This window comes from Salvelinus namaycush, chromosome 27 (genome assembly GCF_016432855.1).
Source record: "Salvelinus namaycush isolate Seneca chromosome 27, SaNama_1.0, whole genome shotgun sequence".
NCBI classification, from domain to species: domain Eukaryota; kingdom Metazoa; phylum Chordata; class Actinopteri; order Salmoniformes; family Salmonidae; genus Salvelinus; species Salvelinus namaycush.
Window position 1 is genome coordinate 11,788,682 of NC_052333.1, and position 20,807 is coordinate 11,809,488.

Genomic DNA, 20,807 nt, shown 5'->3' on the forward strand with positions numbered 1-20,807 from the left:
GAAGGTCATAAGTTAAATACCTCTTATATCAATTTAATTTAGTTTGTGTACGTTTTGGGGTTCCTGTCTTGGATTTTATACTTTAAACCAGTAGTTCTTAACTGATTTTGTTTTGGGACCCAAATTTCATCACGTTGCCTCAGTCATGACCCAATATTGTAATCGAGGGTGGGAAAAATCCTACAAAATACAATATGGGGAAACTATTTATAATGTTGTATTGATAATAAATTTAGCAATTATGACAAGGGATAAATGTTCCCTCCTAACCTATATTAGTACAGTGCCTTGCAAAAGTATTCATCCCCCTTGGCGTTTTTCGTATTTTGTTGCATTACAACCTGTAATTTGAATAGATTTTTATTTGGATTTCATGTAATGGACATACACAAAATAGTAACTTATTTCAAAAAATTCTAAAAACAGAAAAGTGGTGCAAATATTTGAAAGAATATGGCACCACAACAAACCTGCCAAGAGAGCGTCGCCCACCAAAACTCACAGACCAAGCAAGGAGGGCATTAATCAGAGAGGCAAAAAAGAGACCAAAGATAACCCTGAAGGGGTTAAAGCTCCACAGCAGAGATTGGAGTATCTGTCCATAGGACCACTTTAAGCCATACACTCTACAGAGCTGGTCTTTACAGAAGTGGCCAGAAAATAGCAAATTCTTAAAGAAAAAAATAAGCGAACACGTTTGGTGTTCACCAAAAGGCATGTGGGAGACTCCCCCAAACATATGGAAGAAGGTACTCTGGTCAGATGAGATTAAAATTGAGTTATGTCTGGCGCAAATCCAACACCTCTCATCACCCCGAGAACACAATCCCCACAGTGAAGCATGGTGGTGGCAGCATCATGCTGTGGGGGTGTTTTTCATTGGCAGGGACTGGGAAACAGGTCAGAATTTAAGGAATGATGGATGGTGCTAAATACAAGGAAATTCTTGGGGGAAACCTGTTTCAGTCTTCCAGAGAATTGAGACTGGGACAGAGGTTCACCTTCCAGCAGGACAATGACCCTAAGCATGCTGCTAAAGCAGCACTCGAGTGGTTTAATTAAGGGGAAGCATTTAAATGTCTTGGAATGGCCTAGTCAAAGCCTAGACCTCAATCCAATTGAGAATCTGTGGCATGACTTAAAGATTGCTGTACACCAGCGGAACCCATCCAACTTGAAGGAGCTGGAGCAGTTTTGCCTTGAAGAATGGACAAAAATCCCAGTGGTTAGATTTGCCAAGCTTATAAAGACATAGCCCAAGAGACTTGCAGCTGTAATTACTGCAAAAGGTGGGCTCTACAAAGTTGTCACGCCCTGACCGTAAAGATCCTTTTTATGTCTCTATTTTGGCTGGTCAGGGCGTGAGTTTGGGTGGGCATTCTATGTCTGGTGTTCTATGTTGTCTATTTCTTTGTGTTTGGCAGTGTGTGGTTCTCAATCAGAGGCAGCTGTCTATCGTTGTCTCTGATTGAGAACCATATTTAGGTAGCCTGTTCCCACCTGTGTTTGTGGGTAGTTATTTTCTGTTTAGTGTTTGTGTGTATACCTTACAGAACTGTTCATTTGTCGTGTTGTTGTTTTGTTAGAGTGTTCATATTTATTAAAATATCATATTATGAATACTTATCACGCTGCACCTTGGTCCTCTTCTCCTTCTCCTGACGAAAATCGTAACAAAAGTATTGACTTTGGGGGGGTGAATAGTTATGCACGCTCAAGTTTTCCGTTTTTTTGTCTTATTTCTTGTTTGTTTCACAATAAAAAATATTTTGCATCTTCAAAGTGGTAGGTATGTTGTGTAAATCAAATGATACAACCCCCCCCAAAAAATATATTTTAATTCCAGGTTGCAAGGCAACAAAATAGGAAAAATGCCAAGGGGAGTGAATACTTTCGCAAGCCACTGTAATACATTTTCATTGTCAATAATTCCATATTGCTAATTTCTTGATGAAGAATGTTGAAAAGCTAATTGTTTTGAAACCACAAAATCAACCAATTAGAGTTGCTAATAGTGCTATATTAAATCTACTGTCATCATATAAAATATATGTTTTACTCAAACCTCCCACCAGTTGAGAAACGCTGCTTTAAACCATTGATGTTGGATTCATTTTCCGTGCTTGGTTTTGTCACGATCGTCTTCTTGAAAGATATTGGACCAAGGCGCAGCGTGTGCAAAATACATCTCTTTATTGTGGAAGAGAGAGAAAAAACACGAAAACGAACACTATACACAAACTAACAAAACAACAAACGACCGTGAAGCTAAATAACGTAAGTGCACAGACAAGAAACAAACGTTCAACATAGACAATTACCCACAACAGCTAAAGCCTATGGCTGCCTTAAATATGGCTCCCAATCAGAGACAACAATAACCAGCTGTCTCTAATTGAGAACCAATTCAAGCAACCATAGACTTTCCTAGACACCTACACTGAACACTAAACCATCTACTCTACTTAACCCCCTAAACCATACAACACCCTAGACAATACAAAAACACACAAAGACAACCCACCCCAACTCACGCCCTGACCAACTAAATAAATAAAAGAAAAAGGAACAATAGGTCAGGAACGTGACATAACCCCCCCCTTAAGGTGCGAACTCCGGGCGCACCAGCATAAAGTCTAGGGGAGGGTCTGGGTGGGCGTCTGTCCACGGTGGCGGCTCTGGCACTGGTCGTGGTCCCCACCCCACCATAGTCACTACCCGCTTTCGTAGCCTCCTCCAAATGACCACCCTCCACATTAACCCCACTGGATTAAGGGGCAGCACCGGACTAAGGGGCAGCACCGGACTAAGGGGCAGCACCGGACTAAGGGGCAGCACCGGACTAAGGGGCAGCACCGGACTAAGGGGCAGCACCGGACTAAGGGGCAGCACCAGGATAAGGGGCAGCACCAGGATAAGGGGCAGCACCAGGATAAGGGGCAGCACCAGGATAAGGGGCAGCTCCGGACTGAGGGACGGCAGCTCCGGACTGAGGGACGGCAGCTCCGGACTGAGGGACGGACCCTGGCTGGATGGCGGATCCTGGCTGGCTGGCTCTGGCGGATCCTGGCTGGCTGGCGGATCCTGGCTGGCTGGCTCTGGCGGATCCTGGCTGGATGACGGCTCTGGCGGATCCTGGCTGGATGACGGCTCTGGCGGATCCTGGCTGGACGGCTTATGGCTGGCTGACGGATCTGGCTGCTCATGGCTGGCTGACGGATCTGGCTGCTCATGGCTGGCTGACGGATCTGGCTGCTCATGGCTGGCTGACGGATCTGGCTGCTCATGGCTGGCTGACGGATCTGGCTGCTCATGGCTGGCTGACGGATCTGGCTGCTCAAGGCTCGCTGACGGCTCTGGCTGATCCGGTCTGGCGGAAGGCTCTGGCTGATCCGGTCTGGCGGAAGGCTCTGGCTGATCCGGTCTGGCGGAAGGCTCTGGCTGATCCGGTCTGGCGGAAGGCTCTGGCTGATCCGGTCTGGCGGAAGGCTTTGGCTGCTCCTGTCTGGCGGAAGGCTCTAGCGGCTCCTGTCTGGCGGAAGGCTCTAGCGGCTCCTGTCTGGCGGACGGCTCTGTAGGCTCATGGCAGACGGGCGGCTTTGCAGGCTCATGGCAGACGGGCGGCTTTGAAGGCTCAATACAGACGGGCAGTTCATGCGGCGCTTGGCAGACGGACAGTTCAGACGGCGTTGGGCAGACGGGCAGTTCAGGCGCCGCTTGGCAGACGGGCAGTTCAGGCGCCGTTGGGCAGACGGGCAGTTCAGACGCCGCTGGGCAGACGGCAGACTCTGGCCGGCTGAGACGCACTGTAGGCCTGGTGCGTGGTGCCGGAACTGGAGGTACCGGGCTAAGGACACGCACCTTCAGGCTAGTGCGGGGAACAACAATAGGGCACACTGAACTCTCAAAGCGTACTATAGGCCTGGTGCGTGGTACCGGCACTGGTGGTACCGGGCTGAGGGCACGCACATCAGGGCGAGTACGGGGAGAAGGAACAGTGCATACTGGACCCTGGAGACGCACATTTGGCCTAGTGCGTGGTGCCGGAACTGGTGGTACCGGGCTGGGGACACGCATCTCAGGGCTAGTGCGGGGAGGAGGAACAGGGCATACTGGACCCTGGAGACGCACATTAGGCCTAGTGCGTGGTGCCGGAACTGGTGGTACCGGGCTGGGGACACGCATCTCAGGGCTAGTGCGGGGAGGAGAAACAAGACGTACTGGACTCTGGAGACGCACAAAAGGCTTGGTGCGTGGTGCCGGAACTGGAGGACTGGTACGAGGGGCTGCCACAGGAGAGTTAGTACGTGGAACTGCTACAGGAGGTGCAGGACTAGGGAGGCATACAGGAGGCCTGGTTCGTGGGACTGTCATTCCCAGACGGTTAGCACGCACCTCAGGACGAGCATGGAGAGCTGACTCAGGTAACATCACTTCCCGCACACGCTCTGTCGGGTGGATTTTGTGCCTCACGCACCAACACAGCAGCTCCCTCATTTCACTCTCCTCCAACCTCCCCAATAAATCCTTAACAGTCTCTGTATCATTCCCATTGCTCACCTCCAATATCAGCCCGACTGGCTCAGGTTCCTTCTTAGGGTCCTCACGGGTAGCACGGGAAGTTGACGCAGATCTCCTATCTGGACTCGCCACACTCCCCATGAGCCCCTCCCCAAGAAATTTTTGGCGTTTCCTCAAGGGCTTCCTACCGCGCCTTCGTGCTCCTTTCTCCAGCTCCATAATCCTGTAACCCTCCTCGCACTGCTCCAGCGAATCCCAGGCAGGCTCCGGCACCTTCTCTGGATCGCACGCCCACCTGTCTATCTCTTCCCAGGTTGTTCTCCACTCATCCTTTTCCCGGGTCCATTCCTCCACTAAGCGCTGTTGCATCCTTTCACGCTGCTTGGTCCTGGTTTGGTGGGTAATTCTGTCACGATCGTCTTCTTGAAAGATATTGGACCAAGGCACAGCGTGTGCAAAATACATCTCTTTATTGTGGAAGAGAGAGAAAAAACACAAAAACGAACACTATACACAAACTAACAAAACAACAAACGACCGTGAAGCTAAATAACGTAAGTGCACAGACAAACAACAAACGTTCAACATAGACAATTACCCACAACAGCTAAAGCCTATGGCTGCCTTAAATATGGCTCCCAATCAGAGACAACAATAACCAGCTGTCTCTAATTGAGAACCAATTCAGGCAACCATAGACTTTCCTAGACACCTACACTGAACACTAAACCATCTACTCTACTTAACCCCCTAAACCATACAACACCCTAGACAATACAAAAACACACAAAGACAACCCACCCCAACTCACGCCCTGACCAACTAAATAAATAAAAGAAAAAGGAACAATAGGTCAGGAACGTGACAGGTTTACAGTTTGGCCTGATCTGTTTTCTCTCTTTTTCTCTCTTTCTCTCTCTCTCTCTCTCTATCTGTGTAACACTGTTTTCTCCATCTCTCTAAGAGTACCACTGCAGTAGAGATCAGGGTTGTATTCACAAGGCACCAAATGGAAGAAAACTGACTGAAACAGGGAGGGACTACCTAAACTTGTCCAATAAGAAAAGGTTTTCTGTTGCATTTTTTTTTTACTACGGTGTACATTAATAAATACAAGCCAGGACTGGCTTGCCATCTGTTGAGGCCATTTGTGTGATCCGTGATGATGTGGCAGGACAGGAACCTCTGTCACACAGGCATTCTAGAGAGGTAAACAGGTGACCACTGTCACCGCTCTACATGGCACTGTGTGTCATAACCAGAACCACAGAACCTCTGGCTCCGTGTCAGGACCATGTCAAATAGAATCCCTGTACCATAGAACTAGGATTCCCATTCTATTCCTATTGTCCCACTGTGTCATAATCAAAATTTCCATTCTATTCCTGTTGTCCCACTGTGTCATAACCATAATTACTATTATATTCTTATTGTCCCACTGTATCACAACCAGAATTCCTATTATATTCTTATTGTCCCACTGTATCACAACCAGAATTCCTATTGTCCCACTGTATCACAACCAGAATTTCTATTATATTCCTATTGTCCCACTGTGTCATAACCAGAATTCCTATTGTCCCACTGTATCACAACCAGAATTCCTATTATATTCTTATTGTCCCACTGCATCACAACCAGAATTTCTATTATATTCCTATTGTCCCACTGTGTCATAACCAGAATTCCTATACTATTTCTATGGTCATAACACTGTTCTGTGATCTATTGTCAGGCCACTGTCTGTCCCTCACACCTGTCCCTCTTATCTGGTAACCCCTGCCCAGTGTTCATAGACAGCTCTCAGATGTTAAGCATAGATAGGCTGCATGGCATTTTCATCTAGATTATGTATAGGCCTACAGTGCCCATGCCTCATTAGTCATTACAGAAAACTTACTTGAAACAATTGATTTGGTCACCGCTGATAAAGGCATGACATACAGTATGTGTGACAACCATGTCTATCAATGTGGTGCTCCCCCCAAAACTGCTTTGTAAAGCTCCAAATACTATGATATAGGCTTACCTTTACCCTATAATTGTGAGGTTTGTATCCTTATTTCTAGTTGTCAGCCTCATCAAATGTATGAATGCTTAGCTCTGATATATTACAACTGTCTCGTACCACTGAGCTAGCTACACACCCAATATCACCGTGCGCAATTCCACTCTCTCTGTCACTTTATTGCGTCCAACCCGTGTGTTCAAGCTAACCGGATGCTTTTGGTTTGCGCGTGAGAACTTCGAAGTCGACCGTAGGGCTGTACCTCTCGTTTCTCTCTGGACCATCTGACAAGTCTGCTGCGTGTTACCCATGAGTCCTCGCTCATTAACTGAAGTTTAGAGTTGACTCTGATTTTAGCTATCCCTCGGACGGTCTGGACCAGCGAGACGCACAGGAAAGGAGGCAGTTCTGTGGGCATTTTGTACAGCCGCGAACCTCAGATATACGATTAAGAAAATATTAATATCAACAGAAATCTTGAGGAAAGAGCAGAGCGATCACGAATCGATAGTTCTTTAACTAATTTAACCGTAAGCCTATAATAAATACGCTTGTCCACTAAACTTTTGATGCTTTCAATTGCGCGCTTTAAATGTTTTCTTAATAATTTCGAGCAAAAAGCAAATTTATGATGACGACAATGCAAATTAGCGATAGTATAGGATAGGTTACAGAGTTACTGTTACCGCTGTCAAATGATCTTGTAATCATATTATTCGATGGCACCTCACGTTTAAAGGCTTAACGGTAATTGGGATTATCATATTACCAATTTAACATTTTCTTCAACTTGCATTTGACATACCGCACTTGTCAAAATGCCATGAGCATTTTCTTTTGTGGTCGTGACTTGATTTATAGATAACTTATTTAACAAACGAAATTCGGAGTAAACCCTGACATTGGAGGAATGAAATTGTGACCTACTCGCTGGAATTAGTCTTTAGTAGGTAGGCTAATTATTATTCAACGCGGACAACTTGATCATGACTTCGATTTCAGTTGGCTAAATCACCAACGTAGATATGGGCTCACTGTTAAATAGGTGATTTAAACTGTATTCCGTTGTATTTAATAGGCCTACTTCTATCGGTAGGCCTATATTGGCTAACCATGTTAGGGAGCCCATCAAATAACGGTGGCATTAGAATGTTGGTGCCCCCCGCATCCAACGACGATAGGCGGGTTGAATTTGTGGCTCTTACCGCAGTTCATATGGAGAGGAGCGAACCATCGACCCCGGAGCGCGCGCACCCCTCTCACCGCACCGGGCTTCTCGGTACCCCGCTGCCGGGGCGTCCTGGACCACGGGCGACCACCTCAGCCTCCAGCAAGCGCTACAGAAAGTTTCAGAACTTCTTGTACAACGTACTGGAGAGACCACGAGGATGGGCATTCATCTACCATGCGTTCATGTAAGTAATTGTTTTTCAATACAATGAAGGCTACTAGTGTCATCGCATTTGCTGAAAGTGTATCTTTACGTTGGCTTATTTTTATTTACACACATTTCTATTTGTTTTTACATCATTGTTAACTTTACACACGTTTTTTGTTGTTTTTACGTCATTGTTAACTTCTTTGCTTTGAAACAATTCATATTGTATCTTGAATAACGCAACAGCCAAGCTTTCCTCGGAGTAGTTTTGTAATTAGCCAGGTGGAGTCAGTGGAGTTGCTTATTTGGCAATTAACTCACACATTCGACATACATCATCCCAACATGGGGCCTCACACTCAATTTTTTTCCGTCATCACTTGATTAAATCACAGTTCGATCTTTGCTTTCAAATTGAATTTGTCCAAAACCAATTGGAAATTATCAGACATTTTTCAAAGTCTCTCACTAAACATCCTCGGTAATTACTTGCATGTGAATGCTAAATCGTAGTTGAACCTTTATCTAACTAGGCAAGTCAGTTAAGAACAAATTCTTATTTACAATGACAGCCTACTGGGGGTTAACAGTAGGTTAACTGCCATGTTCAGGGGCAGAACAACAGATTTTTACCTTGTCAGTTCGGGGATTCGATCCTGCAACCTTTCAATTACTGGCCCAACACTCTAACCACTAGGCTACTTGCCGCCCATAGGGTTAGGCCTATGCTAACCTCACCAGGTGGCAGGGTTGGTTAAAGGTGTCCACATGCTTCCCAGCCGAAACAGTTCGGTAGAGTTTGTACATTATGATGACATTTTGTGATGTTTATGTTAATTTTGAACTTTTTTGTCAACTGTCAGGCACACAAGCCGAAGTTCGGAGCTGAAGTCTACGCCCCTTCGTCAGTGATTGAATTGAAGCATGCTGACCCCTTAACTCTTGAAGTCCCTTTGCTATTTAGGGAGAGGCAAGATCTATTTCTAAAAAAGAAACCCACTTTAAATCTTAGCTTTTTAACTTGTTCATTCCGTATGTTTTTTTAAGCATAAAATCAATCCAAATGCCCAGATATTTAAAGGCGGGAACCCGATCGATGTGAGAACTATCTAATGAATAAATATCTTGTCCATCTGAAACATTTTTGCAAGAATTAGAGAAAATGTATTTAGTCTTTTAGCACTTTTTGCTCACTGTCAAGTTGACCAAAACAATTATTTAAAATGAAGTGATGGATGGTAATGTGGATTATGGCTGGTTCACATGGTGCACAAAATAGAGCATCCCCAAGTTGTCCAAAATGTATGGTACTTATGTATGACCACACTATTCCACAGTATTCCTATGGTACCACAATAAACTTCTGCTAACTGTGAGTTCCGACTTCATCGCTCATTGCTTCGGGGTCCCATTGCACATATGCCCCTAAGTGTATACAATATACTGGCTACATAGCTCTATCCAATCCAATCATTTATCTCCTATTAACACTGCGAATAATGAGGTTATCCACCAGCACTCTGAATCCATCACAACCCTGGCTTTCCCCCATTAAAGATCATTCTTCACTGTTGCTCAGCCAGTACTGGTGCTATTCCTATGGCATTTCTGGAGCTTATCTCAGAGCTGAGAGAGAGCGAGAGAGAGAGGAAGAGAGAGAGAGGAAGAGAGAGAGAGGAAGAGAGAAAGAGAGAGAGAGAGAGGAAGAGAGAGAGAGAGGAAGAGAGAGAGAGAGGAAGAGAGAGAGAGAGGAAGAGAGAGAGAGAGGAAGAGAGAGAGAGGGAGAGAGAGAGAGGGAGAGAGAGAGAGAGGGGGAGAGAGAGAGACACAGAGAGAGAGAGAGAGAGAGAGAGAGAGAGAGAGAGAGAGAGAGAGAGAGAGAGAGAGAGAGAGAGAGACACAGAGAGAGAGAGAGAGAGAGAGAGAGAGAGAGAGAGAGAGAGAGAGACACAGAGAGAGGGTGTTGGCAGTTCAATTGTTGTTCTTTCTCCCTCAGAGTGGTAAGTTGCTGGGCTCATGTTTCAGATGCCAGGCCGTCTGAGACTCTCACGGACTGTTCTTATGGACGGGAGAGAGGGGGTTGTCCGTCTCTCTCTTTCCCTCTCTGCCCAGCACTAAGACTAAAGTCATCACACCGCTTTCCCAACTCCTGTGTTTTTAACACACACACACACACACACACACACACACACACACACACACACACACACACACACACACACACACACACACACACACACACACACACACACACACACACACACACACACACACACACGCGCGCGCATGCACATATGCATTAATCTGTTAGCCAAGGTTGATGTGCTCTCCTCTACAACAGCACGCTCTGTGACACGCATCCCTACAATTGCCTACGTGTGTGTGTGTGTGTGTGTGTGCACTTTGGGTTGTTGGATGAACTCTCATGTAATGCCATTAGCCACACTTGTGCTTACCTGAGCACATTTCCTTCTCAATATTATTATACCCGAGCTATGCATTTCTTGTGATTAATTACAATAGTCACGTAGCATGAGAATAACTACAGTATTGCTGTGTACAGGACCAGTGCTTTATTAGAGAGCCTCATTAAGACATGGTTAATCTATCTATCATAATTGAATCGAGCCACACAGTGCTGCGTGGGGAGATAGAGTACACATTGAGTGCTAATATCCCTAGATCGTTTAATTAGGCCTGGGCTCCGAACACGGAAAGGCAGCTGGTGCAGATGTGTCATTCCTAGAAAGGGAGGGTCACATGGGATGGCTACATGGCAGGGTTATGTGGCAGGGTCACATGGCAGGGTTACATGGCATGGTTACATGGCAGAGTTACGTGGCAGAGTTACGTGGCAGAGTTACGTGGCAGAGTTACGTGGCATGGTTACATGGCAGAGTTACGTGGCAGAGTTACGTGGCAGAGTTACGTGGCAGAGTTACGTGGCAGGGTTATGTGGCAGAGTTACGTGGCAGGGTCACATGGCAGGGTCACATGGCAGGGTTACATGGCAGAGTTACGTGGCAGGGTCACATGTATAGGAAAAGGAAGTCAAATGGAGGCTCATCATTCAGTAGGGCGAGTTCCCTAAAGACTAATCAAAGGTCAGCTTTATTTTCTTCTTATAGTTGAGATTAGAATTTGCAAGCAAGTAAGCTGATCCCAGAACTTCTATCCAAACCGTTCAACTTGGACACCCACTTCGGCTCCTCTCTCAAGCTTCTGTCGAACAACCGCTGAACCAGAGATACAGAGACACACAGCACCATTCACAGGGCTTCCCCTAGTTTCAGCACCTGGTCATACACACACGCACGTACACACACTCTTGATTCCAGACTGGTGATGTTTTGACTAGAGAACTGGCTGGGCCCTGGGTGAGGACTGAGGGGGAGACTGAACTAAACGCTTTGTGTCCTGTGAGAACCTGGGAGAATACGGAGTCGTTGAAACATAGCCTCAGCCTGCGTCCCTACGGGCCCTGGTCAAAGTAGTGCTCTACATAGGGAATAGATAGAGTGCCATTTGGGATGCAGGCTGAGTCCGGGAAGTGCTGCTGCTCTTCCTGACAACGTTGCCCTAACAAATTCCTGTGCTCACCAACCTGAACCGTTGCTAAGACACACGGCCTTACGTCCGACGAGAACATTTTAAAACAGGAGCTCCACTTACTTAAAAGCCTGAAACCTCTTTGTTGGGGGGGGGGGGGGGGGGGGGGGTGTAAGAAGAGAGTGTGTGTGCATGGATCAGGTTCACCCAGCGACGTTCCACCTGACCTTTGACCCCTCACCCATTCCCACCCGCCACCCGTGCCACATATAGTTGTTTCACATGGTCTCGTCCCTGTAGCTCAGCCCTCCTATAGGGGAACCAGCAGGGTCAGGGGACTCTGTTCATGTCCCAAAAGGCACCCTATTCCCTGTAGAGGGCACTTTTGACTAGAACCCTAAAATAAGTGCCCTAAATAGGGATGAGGGGGGCGTTTGGGACGCAGACCACGGTCTAAAAGCGGGTGGCTCTATTGTTGGCGGTCGGACTGGACTGTATGTACCAGTCGGTGCCAAGCGAATGCCAGTCCAAGGCCCAGACCGGAGCTGTTAGGCAACAATGTCTTGATCTTTTTAACTAGTGGCTCAGAGAGGCGGGTGGGGGGTGGTCACTCATAGACCAATGAGCACAATGTTCCCGTCCGGTGTGGGACGGGGAAAGCAGGCGAGACAGAGACAGGACTGACCAGAGGGAGTGATTGATTAACTCTATGGAGTGTGGAGGGTGAAAATACACCAGTCATCTATTATTGATGTCTTTGTGCTAAAGGAACAGAAGGGAGAGTAGAGATGAACCAGGGGCATCAGAACAGAAGGGAGAGTAGAGATGGACCAGGGGCATCAGAACAGAAGGGAGAGTAGAGATGGACTAGGAGCATCAGAACAGAAGGGAGAGTAGAGATGGACTAGGAGCATCAGAACAGAAGGGAGAGTAGAGATGGACCAGGAGCATCAGAACAGAAGGGAGAGTAGAGATGGACCAGGAGCATCAGAACAGAAGGGAGAGTAGAGATGGACCAGGGGCATCAGAACAGAAGGGAGAGTAGAGATGGACTAGGAGCATCAGAACAGAAGGGAGAGTAGAGATGGACCAGGGGCATCAGAACAGAAGGGAGAGTAGAGATGGACTAGGAGCATCAGAACAGAAGGGAGAGTAGAGATGGACCAGGGGCATCAGAACAGAAGGGAGAGTAGAGATGGACTAGGAGCATCAGAACAGAAGGGAGAGTAGAGATGGACCAGGGGCATCAGGACAGAAGGGAGAGTAGAGATGGACCAGGAGCATCAGAACCGAAGGGAGAGTAGAGATGGCCCAGGAGCATCAGAACCGAAGGGAGAGTAGAGATGGCCCAGGAGCATCAGAACAGAAGTGAGAGTAGAGATGGACCAGGAGCATCAGAACAGAAGGGAGAGTAGAGATGGACCAGGAGCAGTCAAAAGGGGTCGATGATGGTGTGTGTATCGGTCTTAGTTAAAGGTTTGAGAGTCCTGGGCCCGTATTCACAAAGCTTCTCAAAGTAGGATGGTTGATCTACACTCTTAGAAAAAAGGGTTCCAAAAGGGTTCCTCGGCTGTACCCATAGGATAAATGCAAAACTGATTCTAGATCAGCTGTCCTCTAAGACACTTTACAAATACAGGCCCAGAGATGGTGATTGGAGGCCTAATTGAGATACTGTGGTCAGAGAGACAGACAACAGGTTTTATGAGGTAACCAATGACATGAGCCAGCTGAGGTCAAGGGAAACTGAGGACTTACCGCCATGGTTCTTACGTCATGGTTGTGTATTTGTTGTCTCTCCCTCGGAGTAGCTTCACTTCTGTTGATTTGTACAAATGTTCTCTCAAATGAACCATACAGAAAACAACCATAGTCAGACACATCTAGTCATCGAGTTTTGTGAATTGCCAGGGATACACACGTACACACAGGATTTGCGTGTATAAGAGAATACTTTAGTGCTTGCTGTGCTGTTGCTGCCTTTTAATAATGCATTGTTTGTGCTTTTAAAGAAATTACGCAGCAATCATGAGTCCAATGGGAATATAGACCTTTTCTCTCTCCCAGTCTCTGTTTCTGTCTGTCTCTGTATCTATCTCTCTCTCTCTCTCTGTCCCTCTCTTTGTGAGAAGTCTTCGATCTCTCCATGATGGGACTGCCCCGTCCATTAGCTCTTGACTGAACTGGAGCTGAGGATGAGCACAGGGCCTCTGTCACTTCTCAATAGCCTATCATGACTGCTACTAGAAAAGTATTTTACCAAAACGTTCAAATAAAATATTAGATAACATATCTGCTCGCAGGTTCTGATACATGTGAAAGTCAACATAGTGTCTGAACTTGTCACGGCATTCAAGAGAAGAAGATGAGGACCAAGGTGCAGCGTGGTGCGTGTTCATATTTAATTTAATAACCAAACACTAAACACGAAAATGACAAAAAGAATAACCGAAACAGTTCTGTCTGGTACAGAATACGAAACAAAAAACAACTACCCACAAACACTGGTTGGAACAGGCTACCTAAGTATGGCTCCCAATCAGAGACAACGATAGACAGCTGCCTCTGATTGGGAACCACACTAGGCCAAACACATAGAAACACAACAACATAGTAAAAAGAACATAGACTGCCCACCCTAGTCACACCCTGGCCTAACCAAAATAGAGAATAAAAAGCCTCTCTATAGCCAGGGCGTGACAGTACCCCCCCCCCCCCCCCCCCAAAGGTGCGGACTCCGGCCTCAAAACCTGACTCTAAAGGGGAGGGTCCGGGTGGGCCTTCTTTACGGCAGCGGCTCGGGTGCGGGACGTGGACCCTCACAGCGGGCACCACTGGACTGAGGGGCGCCTCTGGACTGAGGGGCGCCTCTGAACTGAGGGGCAGCTCCGGACTGACGGGCGGCCCTGGCAGCTCCGGACTGACGGGCGGCCCTGGCAGCTCCGGACTGACGGGCGGCTCTGGCAGCTCTGGACTGACGGGCGGCTCACACAACCATGCTGATCTTGGGGCTTTCTCCCTCTCTGTCTCCCCACCTTTTCTGGGCTCGGTTTGGTTGGATGGTCTGAGTGTCTAACTCACTGGCCACCTAACCTGTCCATTAAGTGTGTCAGGAGTACTTTGGTAACAACAATGAACGCTGTGTAATGCAGATGCTGGGAGTCAGGAAGCAAGTACAGAGGGTGAATTTAATAATACAAAAACCATGGACCAATACAAAACAAGAGTAGCATCTGGACATGAGAAACATAACTAACACTGCCTGGGGAAAGAACCAAAGTGAGTGACAGATATAGGGGAGGTGATCATAGAAGTCAGGTGAGTCCAGGTGAGTCTCATGAGGTGCAGGTGTGCATAACGATAGTGCCAGGTGTGCGTAACGATAGTGCCAGGTGTGCGTAATGATAGTGCCAGGTGTGCGTAATAATAAGTGAACTGGCCCCAACGAGCGCCAGAAAGGGGGAGTGGGAGTAGACGTGACACACTGCCCGTTTTTTTTTTTTTTTTTTTTTTTGGGGGGTGGATCAGCTTAATATTGCGGAAAGAATGTTGCTTCCAATGTAATTGTCTGCATCATTTCCAATCCCCCATATTTTTTTGGGTAAATATATATATCCATTCACGTATGCATACATATACACATATATACATACACATACCTACATAGACATACATACTTTTTTAAAGAGTATACCTTTATTATTATTCCCCGCAAACCCTACCACCGATCCCCCAATTGGAGTAAACTGATAAACATTTCTGTTTTTACCTTCAATTTATACATCTTATACACATTTTACAGACACAGTCTACTTTATAATAGTTCTCTCTTGTTTGTTCTTAGTCCTTCCTCTATTTCTGTTGTCCATCCAGTTTGATTTCCACTTGTAACTGTGCTATTTCACAATAGCTCCGCACCTATACACATTTCACAGATCCCGTATGCCCTACATTGTTTATCTTGTTATTAGTCCCACCCTTCAGCTCCACTCAACCTTTCCCATCTATCTTCCAACATCATCCATTTCGGATTTTTATTTGCCATATATTTTTCAACTGTGCTGTGATGCTTCACAAAAGATTTGAATCTTCCTATTCTCATAGCTTCCACGGATTGTAAATTAAAAATAAACATTTTTGCTAAAATAATTATTATATTATTGATTGATTGACTATGGCTTTTCAAATCCCCCAGTATTGCTATCTGTAGCGTTAGTTCTACGCAAATGTTGCAATTCTTCAACCATTCCTGGACCTGTGACCAAAAACGAGCTACATGCGGACAATACCAAAATAAATGGTCTAATGCAGGGGTGTCAAACTCAAATACCCAGTGGGCCAAAATGTAAAACCTGAACAAAGTCGCGGGCCAACATTGAACAAATGAACCTTTTAATATGGACCTAAACAAATTTTGCTTTAACATTGAATATGGAACAAGCATCGCTTATTACCATACAATATATAATTTAATAGTGGAGACATGCAAAATCGAATTTCAAATGAAAAAACACATCAATGGCATTCATTTATTAAATAAATAAAATTTAAATAAAAATCGTATGCCTCTTTTCTATTTGCAGCCTTCTGATTTAAATACCAAAATAAACTTTTTCCACTGGCTAATAATTTTACAAATAAAATGATAATAAATCAATCAACCATTCAAGCCCATGCCTTGTAGCAAGAAAAAGTGCACAAAGAAAACGTTAATTATTGCACACTGATCTAATCTGATGTGCCCAAGCCAGATACCTGGCATCTCTTCTTGGATGCTAGTTCATCAATGTCTGGGCTCAGGCTCTGAGCTGAAGAAATCCTCAGTATCGAGCGAAGGTGTTCATCAGTCAGACGTCTCCTGTGAGTTGTTTTGGTCATTTTCATCGAGGAGAAAAGTTGCTCGCATAGATAAGTGCTGCCGAACATGGAGAGCATCTGAGCAGCTTGGGTGCGGAGCTGAGGCATTGTGTCAGGGATGAACCGTGGAAACTGTGCGGCGCCCACAGCATCATACTGTAACGACCCTGGGTTTATAAGCGCGGAAATCGACTCTGCCGCTTGAGCATGCTTTTGCGGCACAGTCGATAGCGCGCCGGACCTCGGGCTAGGAGGTCGAGGGTTCGAGACCTGCTCCCTGCTGTTTCATTACACTGGTGTCAGAAGTGGGATCGGACCTCGCATCCACGACAGTGCGTGTGCTTGGCCGGTGAGCGCGTTCCTGTAAGACGTAAAGTCGCAAGCTAGCGCGAGGACGCGCTCTTTGAAAGGAGGGAGTAGTGTAACGACCCTGGGTTTATAAGCGCGGAAATCGACTCTGCCGCTTGAGCATGCTTTTGCGGCACAGTCGATAGCGCGCCGGACCTCGGGCTAGGAGGTCGAGGGTTCGAGACCTGCTCCCTGCTGTTTCATTACAATACTTTGACTTCAGCGTGTCGTTGCACTGGAGTTCAATCAGCTCCATTTGGATGTTGGTTGGTGCATTTTCCACATCAACTGCGAAGGGATTACTAAGCAGTTCAAACCTACATTTCTGGACATCGAAGTCGGCAAATCGCCGGCTAAACTCAGCGGCGAGAACACTGAGTTTTTCAGCAAACTGTGCGCATGGGAACACGGCGGTAGAGATCTGCGCTTTTATGGTTTGGCAGCAAGGAAAATGGCAAGGGTTTCCTTGCAGCATCTGATTCTCCCACAGGCACAGTTTAGTTTTAAAGGCCCTCACTGCAGCGTACATGTCTGTGATGCCTTTCTGCCTTTCTTTTCGCCATTTTTGGGAAGGGATAGCGCTGACAGTTGTAGCGTCTATGTTGCTATGACTACTGTCACAGAGGAGAGGGCGTTTCTGGGTCCTGTCCTGATTGGCGCGCGAAAACAACAGCAGAGCATTATGGGATTCGTAGTATTAGCGGTGAATGCGCTGTATAATACCGGCGGGCCAGCTCTAGTAGTAATTTGGTATTGTCTCGCGGGCCAAATATAATTACCCCGCGGGCCAAATTTGGCCCGCGGGCCAGAGTTTGACACCCATGGTCTAATGACTCTGCCTCCTCACAGCAGAATCTACAGAGCTGGGAAGATTGTATCCCCCATATATATAACATTCTATTAGTTGCAAGAATTTTGTACAATAATTTAAATTGAAAAATTCGAAGTTTTGAATCCGGCGTTGTTTTGCGTATCAATTCATACACCATGTGCCATGGAATGGGTACATCGAAAATCTCTTCCCAACTATTTTGCAATTTATATGGCACAGCTGTAAGTTTTTTGGTCCTTAAATGAAATTGGTATATGTTTTTATTTATCACACTTTTCTTTAACCATTTATGTTCTTTAATATAAGGCCGACATACAAGTTCCTTACTTTTATCCCCTTCCACCTGCCTCTTCCATTTTTGTGGTAATGCTGCAATTAATTGGTTGTAATTTTGGGTAGAGCAGACATTTCCATATGTCTGCGTTAGCTGCATGTGTGACATTACTCCACCAGTCCTTTTTATGATATCATTCACAAAAATTATACCTTTTTTAAACATTTCTTCGATAAATACAGTTTTTTTATCAATTACTATATTTGAATTTAACCACAAGATTTGTTGTACTATTTGTTCCGTCCTTTCAGGTGGATTAAACTGAAATTGCAACCAACTTTCTAAGGCTTGCTTAAAAAATAAAGATATTTTGGAGATTATTTCCTTTTCAAGCAACCGAAAGTGAGCAGGTGTAATCTGAATAAAGGGAAAAAGGCCCTTCTTGAACATAGGATGAGACATTCGTACCAATCTACTAGAGAACCAGTTTGGATTTAAGTATAACTTTTGTATGACTGATGCCTTTAGTGAGAGGTCTAATGCTTTAATATTTAATAATTTCTGCCCTCCGAATTCATATTCGTTATATAAATAGGCCCTTTTAATTTTATCTGGCTTGCCGTTCCAAATAAAATTGAATATTTTTTGTTCATATAATTTAAAAAGCAGGTCACTAGGTGTAGGCAAAACCATAAGCAAATAGGTAAACTGTGATATGATTAAAGAGTTAATCAGGGTGATTTTCCCACAAATAGACAGGTATTTTCCTTTCCATGGTAGCAAGATCTTATCTATTTTTGCTAACTTTCTATAAAAATTTATTGGAGTGAGATCATTTCTTTCTTTTGGGATTTGTATACCGAGTATGTCCACATCACCGTCAGACCATTTAATTGGTAAACTACATGGCAATGTAAAATGTGTATTTTTTAGTGATCCAATACGTAATATGGTACATTTATCATAATTTGGTTTTAATCCAGAGAGGATAGCAAATATATCTAGATCCTCTAAGAGGCCGTGGAGAGATTCTAGTTGTGGTTTTAAAAGAAAACATGAATCATCAGCGTACAATGACACCTTAGTTTTTAGGCCCTGGATTTCTAATCCCTTAATATTAATGTTTGATCTAATTTTAACAGCTAACATTTCGATGGCAATAATAAATAGATATGCCGATAGTGGACAACCTTGTTTTACTCCTCTAGATAGTTTAAAACTTTCTGAGATGTAGCCATTATTTACTATTTTACACCTAGGGTTACTATACATCATTTTTACCCATTTTATAAGAGATTCCCCAAAATTGAAATATTCTAGGCATTTATATATAAACTCCAGTCGTACTTTATCAAAAGCCTTTTCAAAATCAGCTATGAAAACCAGGCCTGGTGTCCCCGATATTTCATAGTGTTCTATTGTTTCCAGTACTTGCCTTATATTATCTCCAATGTATCGTCCATGTAAAAAACCTGTCTGATTAGGATGAATAATATCTGACAAAACTTTTTTTATTCTATGCGCCAAGCATTTTGCTAGGATTTTTGCATCACAACACTGAAGTGTAAGAGGTCTCCAATTTTTTAAATGGACTGGATCTTTATATATACCACTTGGGTCCTGTTTCAGTAATAATGATATCACACCTTCTTGTTGCGTGTCTGATAATCTATCATTTATATAGGAGTGGTTAAAACAAGCTAATAATGGTCCTTTGAGTATATCAAAAAATTGTTTGTATACTTCCACTGGTATGCCATCCAGTCCTGGAGTTTTCCCATCCTTAAAGGCCCCAATTGCATCAAGTAGTTCCTCCTCTGTAATTAGGCCTTCACATGAGTCTTTCTGTACAGATGTTAATTTTACATTATTATTAGGGAAAAAATCCATACAATTAGTTTCAGTTAGTGGAGATGGAGGAGCCTGAAACGAAAATATATTCTTAAAGTACTTTACTTCCTCTTTCAAAATATCATTTGGTGAATCATGCGTGACTCCATCATTTGTAACAAGTTTTAATACGTTTTTTTTGGTAGCATTTCTATATTGAAGATTGAAAAAGAATTTGGTGCATTTTTCCCCATATTCCATCCAGTTCGCTTTATTTTTGTAATATATTACACTGGATCTTTCTTGAATAAGTTCCTCCATTTCTTTTTGTTTTTCCTCTAACTTATTCTGTGCCTCTATGGTACCGTTTTTATTGTTATCTAACTGTACTGTTAGTCCTTCAATTTCCTTTGTTAATATGGACTCTTTTGATCGAAATTGCTTTTGTTTTATAGATGAGTACTGAATTGCATGGCCTCTAAAGCCACACTTAAAAGTGTCCCATACAATATGGGGATCTGCTGTACCTATGTTATGTCTAAAAAAGTCAGTTATAAATTCTTCTGTCCTAGTTCTAAACAATTTATCATCTAGTAGGCTTTGATTAAATTTCCAATATCCTCGCCCACGTGGAAATTCTGTAAGAGTAATATATATGCCAATTATGTGATGGTCCGACCGCATTCTGTCCCCTATCAAACACTTTTTAACTTTTGGTGCCAGAGAGAATGATATAAGAAAGTAGTCAAGGCGACTAGCTTGATTAAGCCTCCGCCATGTATATCTCACTAGGTCAGGGTATTTAAGTCTCCATATATCCACTAATTCCAATATATCCATGACATTCCTGATTTCCTTAAGTGCCTGAGGGTGATAGTTTGTAGTGTGATTTCCTTTCCGGTCCATAGAGGTATTTAAGACCGTATTAAAATATCCCACTATAATAATAGAGTCTAGTGTTGCTTGTAGAGTTGATACATTCTTATATATATTGTCAAAGAAGCTTGGATCATCATTATTCGGACCATATAGGTTAATAAGCCATATATGTTTATTGTCCAATAACATATTTAAAATAATCCATCTACCTTGAGGATCTGTTTGGACAAGTTGCACATTTGGATCAAAGTTATTATTAATTAAAACCATCACCCCTTTTGAATTTCTTTGCCCATGGGAGAAATATATTTCGCCCCCCCAGTTCTTTTTC

The 20,807-nt window shown here is 44.4% G+C and overlaps 1 protein-coding gene across 1 annotated transcript in view; it reads left to right on the top strand.

Annotated features, from left to right (window-relative positions):
• Positions 1-7,678: 7,678 nt before the first annotated feature.
• The window catches only part of LOC120022033 (potassium voltage-gated channel subfamily KQT member 4-like), a 141,143-nt gene continuing 128,014 nt past the window's right edge, over positions 7,679-20,807 (top strand). The window contains exon 1 of the mRNA XM_038965830.1: positions 7,679-7,944. Within this exon, the coding sequence (XP_038821758.1) occupies positions 7,679-7,944 (266 nt within the window). The remainder of the gene's footprint in view (positions 7,945-20,807) is intronic.